Source organism: Bos indicus, chromosome 10 (genome assembly GCF_029378745.1).
Source record: "Bos indicus isolate NIAB-ARS_2022 breed Sahiwal x Tharparkar chromosome 10, NIAB-ARS_B.indTharparkar_mat_pri_1.0, whole genome shotgun sequence".
Lineage (NCBI taxonomy): Eukaryota > Metazoa > Chordata > Mammalia > Artiodactyla > Bovidae > Bos > Bos indicus.
The window spans coordinates 60,911,613-60,924,135 of NC_091769.1; the positions used below are offsets into that span (position 1 = coordinate 60,911,613).

At 38.9% G+C, this 12,523-nt stretch overlaps 1 protein-coding gene across 2 annotated transcripts in view; it reads left to right on the plus strand.

Moving 5' to 3' along the window:
- The window catches only part of COPS2 (COP9 signalosome subunit 2), a 30,722-nt gene that overhangs the window by 5,577 nt on the left and 12,622 nt on the right, over positions 1 to 12,523 (plus strand). For both annotated transcript variants that reach the window (XM_070797574.1, XM_070797575.1), the window contains exons 2-3: positions 10,656 to 10,769; positions 11,401 to 11,478. In XM_070797574.1, the coding sequence (XP_070653675.1) occupies positions 10,656 to 10,769; positions 11,401 to 11,478 (192 nt within the window). The remainder of the gene's footprint in view (positions 1 to 10,655; positions 10,770 to 11,400; positions 11,479 to 12,523) is intronic.

Genomic DNA, 12,523 nt, shown 5'->3' on the forward strand with positions numbered 1-12,523 from the left:
ATTTCTTTTTTATAGCTGCATTGATTGTGTGGATGTACCATAAGTTTATTTACTCAGTTTTCTGTTGATGAGGATTTGACCTGTTTTCTTTTGCTATTTTAAATGGTATATGGCTTTTTTTTTTTTTTTTAAATTTCAGTAATAGCCAGGTTTTCTCTATTCTGTAGGTGTCAAAAATTCCGAGTCAGGTTTGATAAATAAGTTGAGCCCCCAAATTTGGATGATGCTGTTTTAAGTTGGAAACATCTAACTAATAAAGTTAGTTTTCTTAAAAACTTCAGAAGCATTACTTAATAATCCATGTCAGTATAATTGGAATAATTTACCACCTCTTAAAAGTTACTGCTTAAAAGACGATTGGTTTGAAATGTAAGTTTGAGTACATTTTCAAAAAGGCCTGTAGCAGTACCTCATAGGTGTACCCTGTATAATGAAATTAGAGAGATTCAAACAAGGGTAACTCATGATAAGGAGACCATTGTAAGATCTCCCATAAGTAATGGGAGATAGCTCTTTTGTGCTAAGAATAAGATAAATTAAGATTCTTCATCCCTAATGTAAATCTGTAAAGTGTGACTATCCGACAGAGTAAATTTGTGCTTGTGTATTATACCCCAGAAAGGAACACATGACCGTCAGCAAGAATTAGAGACTTCCTGTTGGGTTCAGCCCTCATAACTGACAGGTTGCTGCTACTGCTAAGTCACTTTAGTCGTGTCTGACTCTGTGCGACCCCACACACAGCAGCCCACCAGGCTCCCCCACCCCTGGGATTCTCAAGGCAAGAACACTGGAGCGGGTTGCTATTTCCTTCTCCAATGCATGAAAGTGAAAAGTGAAAGTGAAGTCGCTCAGTCGTGTCGGACTCTTAGTGACCCCATGGACTGCAGCCTACCAGGCTCCTCCATCCGTGGAATTTTCCAGGCAAGAGTACTGGAGTCGGGTTCCGAGAGGAACTAAAACATCAAGTGTGAGTGATTTACATAAATTTACATGACAAATTAGTGGGCAAGTGAAAACTAGAGCCCACGCCTAAAGACTTTAATGATGTCTTGTTGGAAAATTTAATTTGAAAACTGAAAGTTAGGACAAATAAAAGAATGTTCTAATTAATAGCATAGACAGATTAGGATCCATTACCTTGAGTGAAAATTTTTTTTTAAGTTACGTTAATTTTATTAATGGCTAAACCACAAATGCCTACCTTGGATTAAATTTAGTCCTTAAGGATACTGAGACTTTACCTTTGGCACTAGATGTGCAGCATCTATTGTCTAAACATGATCAAGGCTTGCGAAGCATTGTTAATGGTGAGTCTTCTATTTCCTCGAGCACGTTTCTTAAGACCTCTGTTGACAAGAGACACAAGAATAAGTACATGAACTATGAAATTGACCCTTTTTGACTCCAACATAGAGTCAAAATTGCCCCTTCCTGTGTTGTATTATTTTGAAACATTCACTAACTTTTCACTTCAATTAAGCAAACACTTCCTGAGCATTTTATGATATGCCAGGTTCTGGGGATACCAAGATCAGTAAAAGTAAGTTCCTGCTTTTGAGAAGCTCATGGTGGGGCAGGGGAGGAGGGGAGGCGGGAGGTGGGAACAGCATACATACAAAACTGTTCTTCAGAGATATGCATGTCATGTAGAAGCATGACTATGGAGAAAATTTACTTTGCTAAGAAGACTTAGAGAAAGAATCACAAGGTGAGCCTTGAGGAATACAGCATTTCCAGGAGTGTTAGGGCTGGACATCATCACAGGAGAAAAGTGGGAAGCTTGTTGGGAGGGGCAGTGGTTTAGAATTTGGGGCAGAGAGACCAGTTTATGCCAAAGCAGAGATTTTAAAGAGCATAATATGTTTGGGGGAAAGAAGAATAAATTTTGTTGGTGTAGATGGTTAAGAGATTGCTTTGGATAGATGTCAGGACATGAGTTATATAGGTTGGAGCTAATGTGCACTTTAGTGGATTTTTTTAAAAGCCCTTTTAACACTGTTCGGGTGCTTGCTTTTTCATATATTGCTTAAATTATTTGATTTTTGATTAAAACATTCTTAATGTATAGATTAAAATTTCAGTTTCTCTCTTAAAAGCATTTCACTTATACTTTTATAGTTATTGCATCTTCATCTGACATAAGGGAATTCAGTTTAGCAATATTTAATATTTTTCCTATATTCCCTGTTTTGACTAATGTCACTGTGTGTAACCAAATTGGCTGTAGTCATTAAGGATAACTTTTTCCCCTTTCTTGTGCCCATGTGATGTGTCCTTTTATTTTGCATCCTTAACATCACATATATTTATTCTGTCCTCTCCCTTTTCTCCTGGTCTACTACTTGGAATCAGGCCTTCATCATCTATTGGCTAAACAGTTGTAAGAGTATCCAGTGGGTACTTCCTTACTGCCTGAGTGCTCTTCCTAAAACACAGATCTAATTATTTCTCTATAAAATCTTTTAGTGGGTCCCCATTTGATATAAACTCTGCTAGACCTGTATAGTTCTATTCCCCTGTCTGATACTAGTTTCTCTCATCAGCTCTGCATGCATCCTGTGCTTCAGCCCAATCAGACTACTGGTAGCTCTTCTAAATATGCAATGCTTTTGCATAGTTTGTTTTGTTTTGGTGCCTTTTTTCATCCCTGGGAAAATGCATTTGTACTTTTAGACCTGGTTGAGGTAACTTTTCCTTCTAACTCATTCAGGAGTAGTTAATTACTCCTGATACACCACCGAACCTAGTCTGTGTCTCTGTTACTGCTTCTATTGTATTATATTGGTGTTTCATTTGCATATCTGTATCAGACCATGAATAGCTTAAGGAGAAAGACTTCATTTTCATTTGTTGAACACATTTATTTACTGGTTTAACCAAAGACCATTATCATTGGGTGTAAACAGTATATGCTTACATGCTTAGTCACTTCAGTCTTGTCTGACTCTGCAACCCCATGGACCATTGGTCCACCAGGCTCCTCCATCCATGGGATTCTCCAGGCAAGAATACTGGTGTCAGTTGCCATTTCCTTCTCCAGTGATAAAGTATGAAGCAAGTGAAGTGAGTGAAGTGAAGTCACTCAGTCGTATCCGACTCTTTACAACCCCATAGACTGCAGCCCACCAGGCCCCTCCATCCATGGGATTTTCCAAGCAAGGGTACTGGAGTGGGTTGCCATTTCCTTCTCCAGTAAACAATAGACATCAGATCAGATCAGATCAGTCGCTCAGTCGTGTCCGACTCTTTGCGACCCCATGAATCGCAGCACGCCAGGCCTCCCTGTCCATCACCAACTCCCGGAGTTCACAGAGACTCACGTCCATCGAGTCAGTGATGCCATCCAGCCATCTCATCCTCTGTCGTCCCCTTCGCCTCTTGCCCCCAATCCCTCCCAGCATCAGAGTCTTTTCCAGTGAGTCAACTCTTTGCATGAGGTGGCCAAAGTACTGGAGTTTCATCTTTAGCATCATTCCTTCCAAAGAAATTCCAGGGCTGAGCTCCTTCAGAATGGACTGGTTGGATCTCCTTGCAGTCCAAGGGACTCTCAAGAGTCTTCTCCAACACCACAGTTCAAAACGTCAATTTCTCGGCGCTCAGCCTTCTTCACAGTCCAACTCTCACATCCATACATGACCAAAGGAAAAACCATAGCCTTGACTAGACGAACCTTTGTTGGCAAAGTAACGTCTCTGCTTTTGAATATGCTATCTAGTTGGTCATAACTTTCCTTCCAAGGAGTAAGCATCTTTTGATTTCATGGCTGCAGTCACCATCTGCAGTGATTTTGGAGCCCAGAAAAATAAAGTCTGACACTGTTTCCACTGTTTCCCCATCTATTTCCCAAGAAGTGATGGGACCAGATGCCATGATCTTCATTTTCTGAATATTGAGCTTTAAGCCAACTTTTTCACTCTCCTCTTTCACTTTCATCAAGAGGCTTTTTAGTTCCTCTTCACTTTCTGCCATAAGGGTGGTGTCATCTGCATATCTGAGGTTATTGATACTTCTCCCGGCACTCTTGATTCCAGCTTCTGTTTTTTCCAGCCCAGCGTTTCTCATGATGTATTCTGCATATAAGTTAAATAAACAGGGTGACAATATACAGCCTTGACGAACTCCTTTTCCTATTTGGAACCAGTCTGTTGTTCCATGTCCAGTTCTAACTGTTGCTTCCTGACCTGCATACAAGTTTCTCAAGAGGCAGATCAGGTGGTCTGGTATTCCCATCTCTTGAAGAATTTTCCACAGTTTATTGTGATCCACACAGTCAAAGGCTTTGGCATAGTCAAGAAAGCAGAAATAGATGTTTTTCTGGAACTCTCTTGCTTTTTCCATGATCCAGCGGATGTTGGCAATTTGATCTCTGGTTCCTCTGCCTTTTCTAAAACCAGCTTGAACATCAGGAAGTTCACAGTTCACATATTGCTGAAGCCTGGCTTGGAGATTTTTGAGCATTAGTTTACTAGCGTGTGCTGCTGCTGCTGCTAAGTCGCTTCAGTCGTTTCCGACTCTTTGCGACCCCATGGACTGCAGCCTACCAGGCTTCTCCGTCCATGGGATTCTCCAGGCAAGAACACTGGAGTGGGTTGCCATTTCCTTCTCCAGTGCATGAAAGTGGAAAATGAAAGTGAAGTCACACAGTCGTTTCCGACTCTTAGCGACCCCGTGGACTACAGCCTACCAGGCTCCTCCATCCATGGGATTTTCCAGACAACAGTACTGGAGTGGGGTGCCATTGCTCTGTGAGATGAGTGCAATTGTGCGGTAGTTTGAGCATTCTTTGGCATTGCCTTTCTTTGGGATTGGAATGAAAACCGACCTTTTCCAGTCCTGTGGCCACTGCTGAGTTTTCCAAATTTGCTGGCATATTGAGTGCAGCACTTTCACAGCATCATCTTTCAGGATTTGGAATAGCTCCACTGGAATTCCATCACCTCCACTAGCTTTGTTCATAGTGATGCTTCCTAAGGCCCCTTGACTTCACATTCCAGGATGTCTGGCTCTAGGTCAGTGATCACACCATCATGATTATCTGGGTCGTGAAGATCTTTTTTGTACAGTTCTTCTGTGTATTCCTGCCATCTCTTCTTAGTATCTTCTGCTTCTGTTAGGACCATACCATTTCTGTCCTTTATCGAGCCCATCTTTGCATGAAATGTTCCTTTGGTATCTCTGATTTTCTTGAAGAGATCCCTAGTCTTTCCCATTCTGTTGTTTTCCTCTATTTCTTTGCATTGATTGCTGAAGAAGGCTTTCTTATCTCTTCTTGCTATTCTTTGGAACTCTGCATTCAGATGTTTATATCTTTCCTTTTCTCCTTTGCTTTTCGCTTCTCTTCTTTTCACAGCTATTTGTAAGGCCTCCCCAGACAGCCATTTTGCTTTTTTGCATTTCTTTTCCATGGGGATGGTCTTGATCCCTGTCTCCTGTACAATGTCACGAACCTCATTCCATAGTTCATCAGGCACTCTTATCTATCAGATAGGCCCTTAAATCTATTTCTCACTTCCACTGTATAATAAGGGATTTGATTTAGATCATACCTGAATGGTCTAGTGGTTTCCCCTACTTTCTTCAATTTCAGTCTGAATTTGGCAATAAGGAGTTCATGGTCTGAGCCACAGTCAGCTCCTGGTTTTGTTTTTGCTGACTATATAGAGCTTCTCCATTTTTGGGTGTTAGGTCTAAAAGGTCTTGTAGGTCTTCATAGAACTGTTCATCTTCAGCTTCTTCAGCATTACTGGTTGGGGCATAGACTTGGATTACTGTGATATTGAATGGTTTGCCTTGGAAACGAACAGAGATCATTCTGTCGTTTTTGAGATTGCATCCAAGTACTGCATTTCGGACTCTTGTTGACCATGATGGCCACTCCATTTCTTCTGAGGGATTCCTGCCCGCAGTAGTAGATATAATGGTCATCTGAGTTAAATTCACCCATTCCAGTCCATTTCAGTTCGCTGATTCCTAGAATGTTGACATTCACTCTTGCCATCTCTTGTTTGACCACTTCCAATTTGCCTTGATTCATGGACCTGACATTCCAGGTTCCTATGCAATATTGCTCTTTACAGCATCAGACTTTGCTTCTATCACCAGTCACATCTAGAGCTGGGTATTGTTTTTGCTTTGGCTCCATCCCTTCATTCTTTCTGGAGTTATTTCTCCACTGGTCTCCAGTAGCATATTGGGCACCTACTGACCTGGGGCGTTTCTCTTTTAGTATCCTATCATTTTGCCTTTTCATACTGTTCATGGGGTTCTCAAGGCAAGAATACTGAAGTGGTTTGCCATTCCCTTCTCCAGTGGACCACATTCTGTCAGATCTCTCCACCATGACCCGCCCATCTTGGGTTGCCCCACAGGCATGGCTTAGTTTCATTGAGTTAGACAAGGCTGTGGTCCTAGTGTGATTAGATTGACTAATTTTCTGTGAGTATGGTTTCAGTGTGTTTGCCCTCTGATGCCCTCTTGCAACCCCTACCATCTTACTTGGATTTCTCTTGCCTTGGGCGTGGGGTATCTCTTCACGGCTGCTCCAGCAAAGTGCAGCCTTTGCTCCTTACCTTGGACGAGGGGTATCTCCTCACCGCCGCCCTTCCTGACCTTCAATGTGGGATAGCTCCTCTAGGCCCTCCTGTGCCCACGCAGCCACGGCTCGTTGGATGTGGTGTTGGTCCTCCCAGCCACCGCCCCTGGCATTGGGCGTGGGGTTGCTCCTCCTGCCCGCCGCCCCTGGCCTCGGGCTTGGGGCGTGGGGTATCTGCTCCAGGCCGCCGGCCGCCGCCCCTGACCTCGGACGCCGGGTAATAGACATAAATAATATATAATAGATACTCTATAGAACAGAATTATTCTAAAGACTTCTCAAAATATCTTCAGTTTAAAAATCATGCCAGTGTGGTAACTAGTTTGCTGTAGTTCAGTTCGTATTGAGGTATGTGATTTACTGAGCTGCAAATGACAGGTTAGTGGTGTCACGGAGGCTGCAACATGGTGTTGCAGATCATAACCTAATTATAAGAAGGAAATTAGTAACATATCAGTTGTGCCAATTCTCATGTATTTATCCATTCCAGCAGCAACACTTAAGAAATGAATTGCAGTTGTGCAAAAAATAGTATACATTTCACTTCTCAATCCATATAATGTGAAAAACTGAAAGAACGTATTCACAAAATGTTGAAGGCTGATTAAGTCTTATCTCAATCGTAGTGATTCAGAGGAGTTCGTATAGAGTTTAGAAATAGCATTAATCTGGAGCCAGTCGGTGCCAGAAGTTGCAGGTAGTCAGTCTTGAACTACAGGAGGCCTTCAGACTTGGTAGGAAATGTAAAGATTCCTTTCTTCAACAGTGTTATAATCAGTTCAGTAGTTGAAGTTAACTTTCTGGCAACTCCATGTCCTACTCACGTTTACCTCTCAGCTTTCTGCTTAGCTCTTAGGTCCTGGGCCATTTTTATTTTTTCCCCTAATCTGTTGGCTAAGAGTGCATTCTGAAGATTTAGGTTGCTGAAAAGTGATTCTCTGGTTCTAGCTATTCCTGTGTATTATTGAACAGTTACTAGAGAAGAACTGATTTCCAAAGGTGTAGAGTATGTGAGTAGGTTTTTTAGCTAGGATTATTTACTCCACATCTTCCCTGAGGAGGTAGATGATGCTTAAGCTGTAATGACATGCAGTGGTTAACGAGGTGAAGAGAGGTAGAAAGAAAAAGAAATGGCACGTTCAAGGTAGAATCAATAAGGACTTTTTATGTTCCAGCAGTGTGACTGTTTCTAGCTGTTCAGTACTTCGTGTTACAGTTTTGTGTCTGCTCTTCCTCTTTTCCCCTTTCTCTTTTTTGTCTGGCATGCAAACTCCCATTTAGCTTTCAAAGCCTGGCTCAGAAGCCATCACTATCACAACATGATTTGATGTGTCCACTTGGCTTGTTCATTATTTATTAATTTCTTTTTTAATCAATTTTATTATAGCCAAACCTGAATTCAGAGTGAAGAAGTGAATGAATGACTATGAACTTTACTCATTACTCAGAATTTGACCTTATCTGTAAGACAAGTGTTCCAAAGAATTTAATATGTGGAGCAAAACTCAATTACTGATCTTAAATTTGTGAGACTGAGTGCCAGTGCTTCCCAGAAAGTATCCTTACATGAGGAAATAATTACCCTCCAGAGGGCGCACATTACAAAGCCATGGTGGTCAAATAAAACTGATTGTATGCTAACATCAAACATCTCCTTCCATCTGCTGGTCATAGGAAAAATTCATCTTGTGTTTACATATTTTTGAGCTTTCTAACACTTCACTCTTATATCTTTTTTCTTTCATATGCCTTTATGAGACAATACAGAATTTTTCATAAATTGTGCCCCCCAAAATTTAACTGTATTTGGATTTAGAAATAACTATAATACTATTCTTATCTTTTTTGTGTTTGCTTTCAGGCACAATTCTGAATTTCACATAAACTTACCCTTTGTAATGACTTATAGCTGAAGGAAATCTTCTCTCTTCCTAAAATAATAGTTTTATTACACTAATTTATGTATATTTTATAATCCTCATCACTAAGTTGAATATCCTGAAAATACTTTAAACTCTTATTTCTACTTCTCCACAAAATGGTGTTACTTCAATTTTTCTTTCTGCTTTATTGTTTCATAACTAGGAACTGAATTTATGTAATGAAAAGCCATATAAAACTATATAATATAAATTAATTTTGTTTTACTTATTTTGATGTTACAAGACTAAAGTATAGTAATATAACTAAACAACTATTGAGTAATGTGAAGTACACATAAAGCAAATATTTTTATTAACATATAGCTTTACTTAGCAATAGATTACTCTGCTTTATATAGCTCACCATCCTAGGTAGTTAGGCTGTGTTAGAATAATAAAATTTAGACTTGGGGAATAGCAAAAACTAAATTATGAAACTAAAGGTAAAATAACTAACATTTAATGATAAGTAATACTACTAATAATTAGTATTTACAATTTGCTTTTGTGTTGATTCTGTATCTTTCAGTACAAACCTATTTCTGAATCTGTGTAACCATCCCTTACTTGGAGAAAATGGCTTGGTGTCACTCATTCCAGGGAACCCTTTGCTGATGTCTTTGTATCAGTTCAGTTCAATTACTCAGTTGTGTTCGAATTTTTGAGACCCCATGGACTGTAGCATGCCAGGCCTCCCTGTCCATCACCAACTCTGGAGTTTACTCAAACTCATGTCCATTGAGTTGGTGAGGCCATCCAACCACCTCATCCTCTGTCATCCCCTTCTCTTCCCACCTTCAGTCTTTCCCAGCATCAAGGTCTTTTCCAGTGAGTCAGCTCTTTGCATGAGGTGGCCAAAGTATTGGAGTTTCAGCTTCAACATCAGTCCTTCCAATGAATATTCAAGACTGGTTTCCTTTAAGATGGACTAGTTGGATCTCCTTGCAGTCCACAGGACTCTAAGAGTCTTCTCCAGCACCACAGTTCAAAAGCATCAATTCTCCGGCACTCAGCTTTCTTTATAGTCCAACTCTCACATCCGTACATGAGACTACTGGAAAAACCATAGCTTTGACTAGACGGACCTTTGTTGGGAAAGTAATGTCTCTGCTTTTTAATATGCTGTCTAGGTTGGTCATAACTTTTCTTCCAAGGAGCAAACGTCTTTTACTTTCATGGCTGCAGTTACCATCTACAGTGATTTTGGGGTCGAAGAAAATGAAGTCTGTCACTGTTTCCTCTGTTCCCCATATATTTCCCATGAAGTGATGGGACCAGATGCCATGATCATAGTCTTTGTATAGGCTCAGTGTTTTCTAATACTTTGCTTTCAGTCAGAACATGTTTTCTGTTTATGTCTTTCAGCCACAAATTTAATGCCTTTTCCACCTTCCCTAAGTACTTTTCACACACCTTAGCCATAACTTTTGCAACAGCAGAACTAGCACAAATTTCTTTTTCCTTCAGTTTCACAGGTAGAAGATTTGTTATTACCATGGATCTTATCAACCTCAGCATACATTTTTTTCTTACTGAGGACTTTTACTTTTTCAATTAAAAGGAGCACATTAGGGCCTTTCTTTGGCATATCTGAATTTATAGCATCACTGTTTTTGAACTTTGGAGCCATTATTAAGTACATAAGGGTAACTTGAACACAAGCACTGTGATACCACAATAGTGGATCTGATAACTGAGCCTGCTGTTTAGTGACTCACAGGTGGGATATGCCGGACAAAGGGATGATTCGCATTCGAGGTGGGATGGAGGGGGTGGAGAGGAGATTTCATTGAGATTTGTTCATGCTACTCAGAATGACTTGCAGTTTAAAACTTTTTGATTGATTATTTCTGGAATTTCCCAGTTTCCAGACCTCAACTGATACTCAACTGAAATCACAGAAAATGAAACCGTGGGTAAGGGGGACTACTGTATTCTGCTAACCACTTGATTTTGGCTTTTCCCCTTGTTATTTCAATAATGGTTAATTTCAGTGGAATTTCTACCATATATTTAAATTGTGGTTTTTTTCCTTATAAATATGTAGTTTTTCTCTTAACAGTATTCACATTTTAGCAGTGTGTGGGTTTCTTTTCTTTTTTGTTTCTCTCATTTTAATATCTCTTTCTAACACACAGGAATACTCTGAAGATAGTAACTCTGAGCCAAATGTGGATTTGGAAAATCAGTACTATAATTCCAAAGCATTAAAAGAAGATGACCCAAAAGCAGCATTAAGCAGTTTCCAAAAGGTTCATATTTTTTCTTGTTGATTCTGTGTTTTGTGTTTTTCTAAATAATGTCTTAAGTAAATTGTAAATGATTTTATCTCAGAAGTATGTTTGGATATTTAGTGATAATCCTGTAAAAGAAGTTTGCATTATGCAATATAAGCAAATATTTCAAAAGGGCTATCCTTTTGTTTTTTCCAATCAAGTTATCTATAGAACAGGACCATTGTCCCGAAAAGCTTGTACAGTTCTGGCAGAAAGAGAATCAGTGAATGTGCTGGTCAGTAGTTATCCCTGCGATCGTGGTCCTTCACATAGATGTGGTTTCATTATAAAATATGTGATTTCTTTCCTACTGATAAACTTTTGGGTTATTCTTAACCAGTGAAGTAACAGGTACTTCTGGGACTGTATAATAATCAAGAAGTAGTTCTTATTTAATCTTTTGATGAAGAAACTTCAAAATAAGCTCACTTGTCCTTTCATAAGCATTTAAGACTGGTATCTTAAACCTTTTAAAAATGGCTTTGAAAAATAGAGTTTTTAGGGCACTTGTTTTTCATGCATATGATGTAAAATTAATTTACAACTTAAATATTGGGTGTTACTAGAAAATAACAATATTAAATTATACTAAATTCTTTTTTTATAGGTTTTGGAACTTGAAGGTGAAAAAGGAGAATGGGGATTTAAAGCACTGAAACAAATGATTAAGATTAACTTCAAGTTGGTAAGATTTGTTTTGAGAGGAATTAAACTGATAATGAAATTCTGTACTTAAAAACCTCATGGCAACAAAATGTCATACCTGCTTTCCTGAAATAATTCTGTTGATATGTTTACATATTTAGCCTAATTTTCATTTGTGACTATAGTTATACTAAGTTTTAAAAATTCTACATGGGGTTCCTTCCTGGTGGTCCAGTGGTTAAGACTTGTACTTCCAATGCAGGGACTGCAAATTCAATGGGGGAAATAATATCCCCATGCCTCGCAGGCCAAAAACCAAACAAACAAACAGAAGCAATGTTGTAACAAATTCAATAAAGACTTTAAAATGGTCCACATCAACAAAATCTTTTAAAAATTCTGCGTAGTATACAAGATTTTCTATAACTTATATGCTCTGAGGAATGATAGACCCTCTGCCAAAATATTTAATGCTGGAAATTTTACTAATAGTCCTTCATTTCCTCAGGTCTTTCATGTTTCCTGGAGTAACTACAGTTATGCAAATAGTCCTGCAAAGAATAGCAGCAGTAGCTACATCCACTATTTAGTAGGGCCTTGGGTGGGAGGATTTTCCCCCTTTTAGAAGTGGGGAGGACTTTTCTTGAGAGTGGGATGAGTACCTGGGCTTGAAGGAATTTTTTTTCCTTTCACATTTTACTATAAGAGCTTACCAATAATAGGGAGAGAAGAAATGCATAACTATGTTAGAGAGCTTCCTGATGAAGGAGTAAATTTTCAGGGAAGAATATTTTAAAAGTTGGTCTTATTTTTTTGGTCTATGAATATTTTAGTAGTTTTTATGATTTAAATAAATATGTTTATTGTGCAGTGAGGAACAATATCTGAAATTTGGAAAATCTATAAATTATACTTTTTCAAAGGCTAACATCATAAATTTAATTCATTTACTGAGTAGTAATTTCAAATTTAAGCTAAAATGTAGTGTTTCTGTCATATAGTTCCTCTATTATTGAAAAACTATTGTTTTTTAATTAGGTAATAATAGGTATTTCTATAATCTTAATCATATGTACATATCTCAG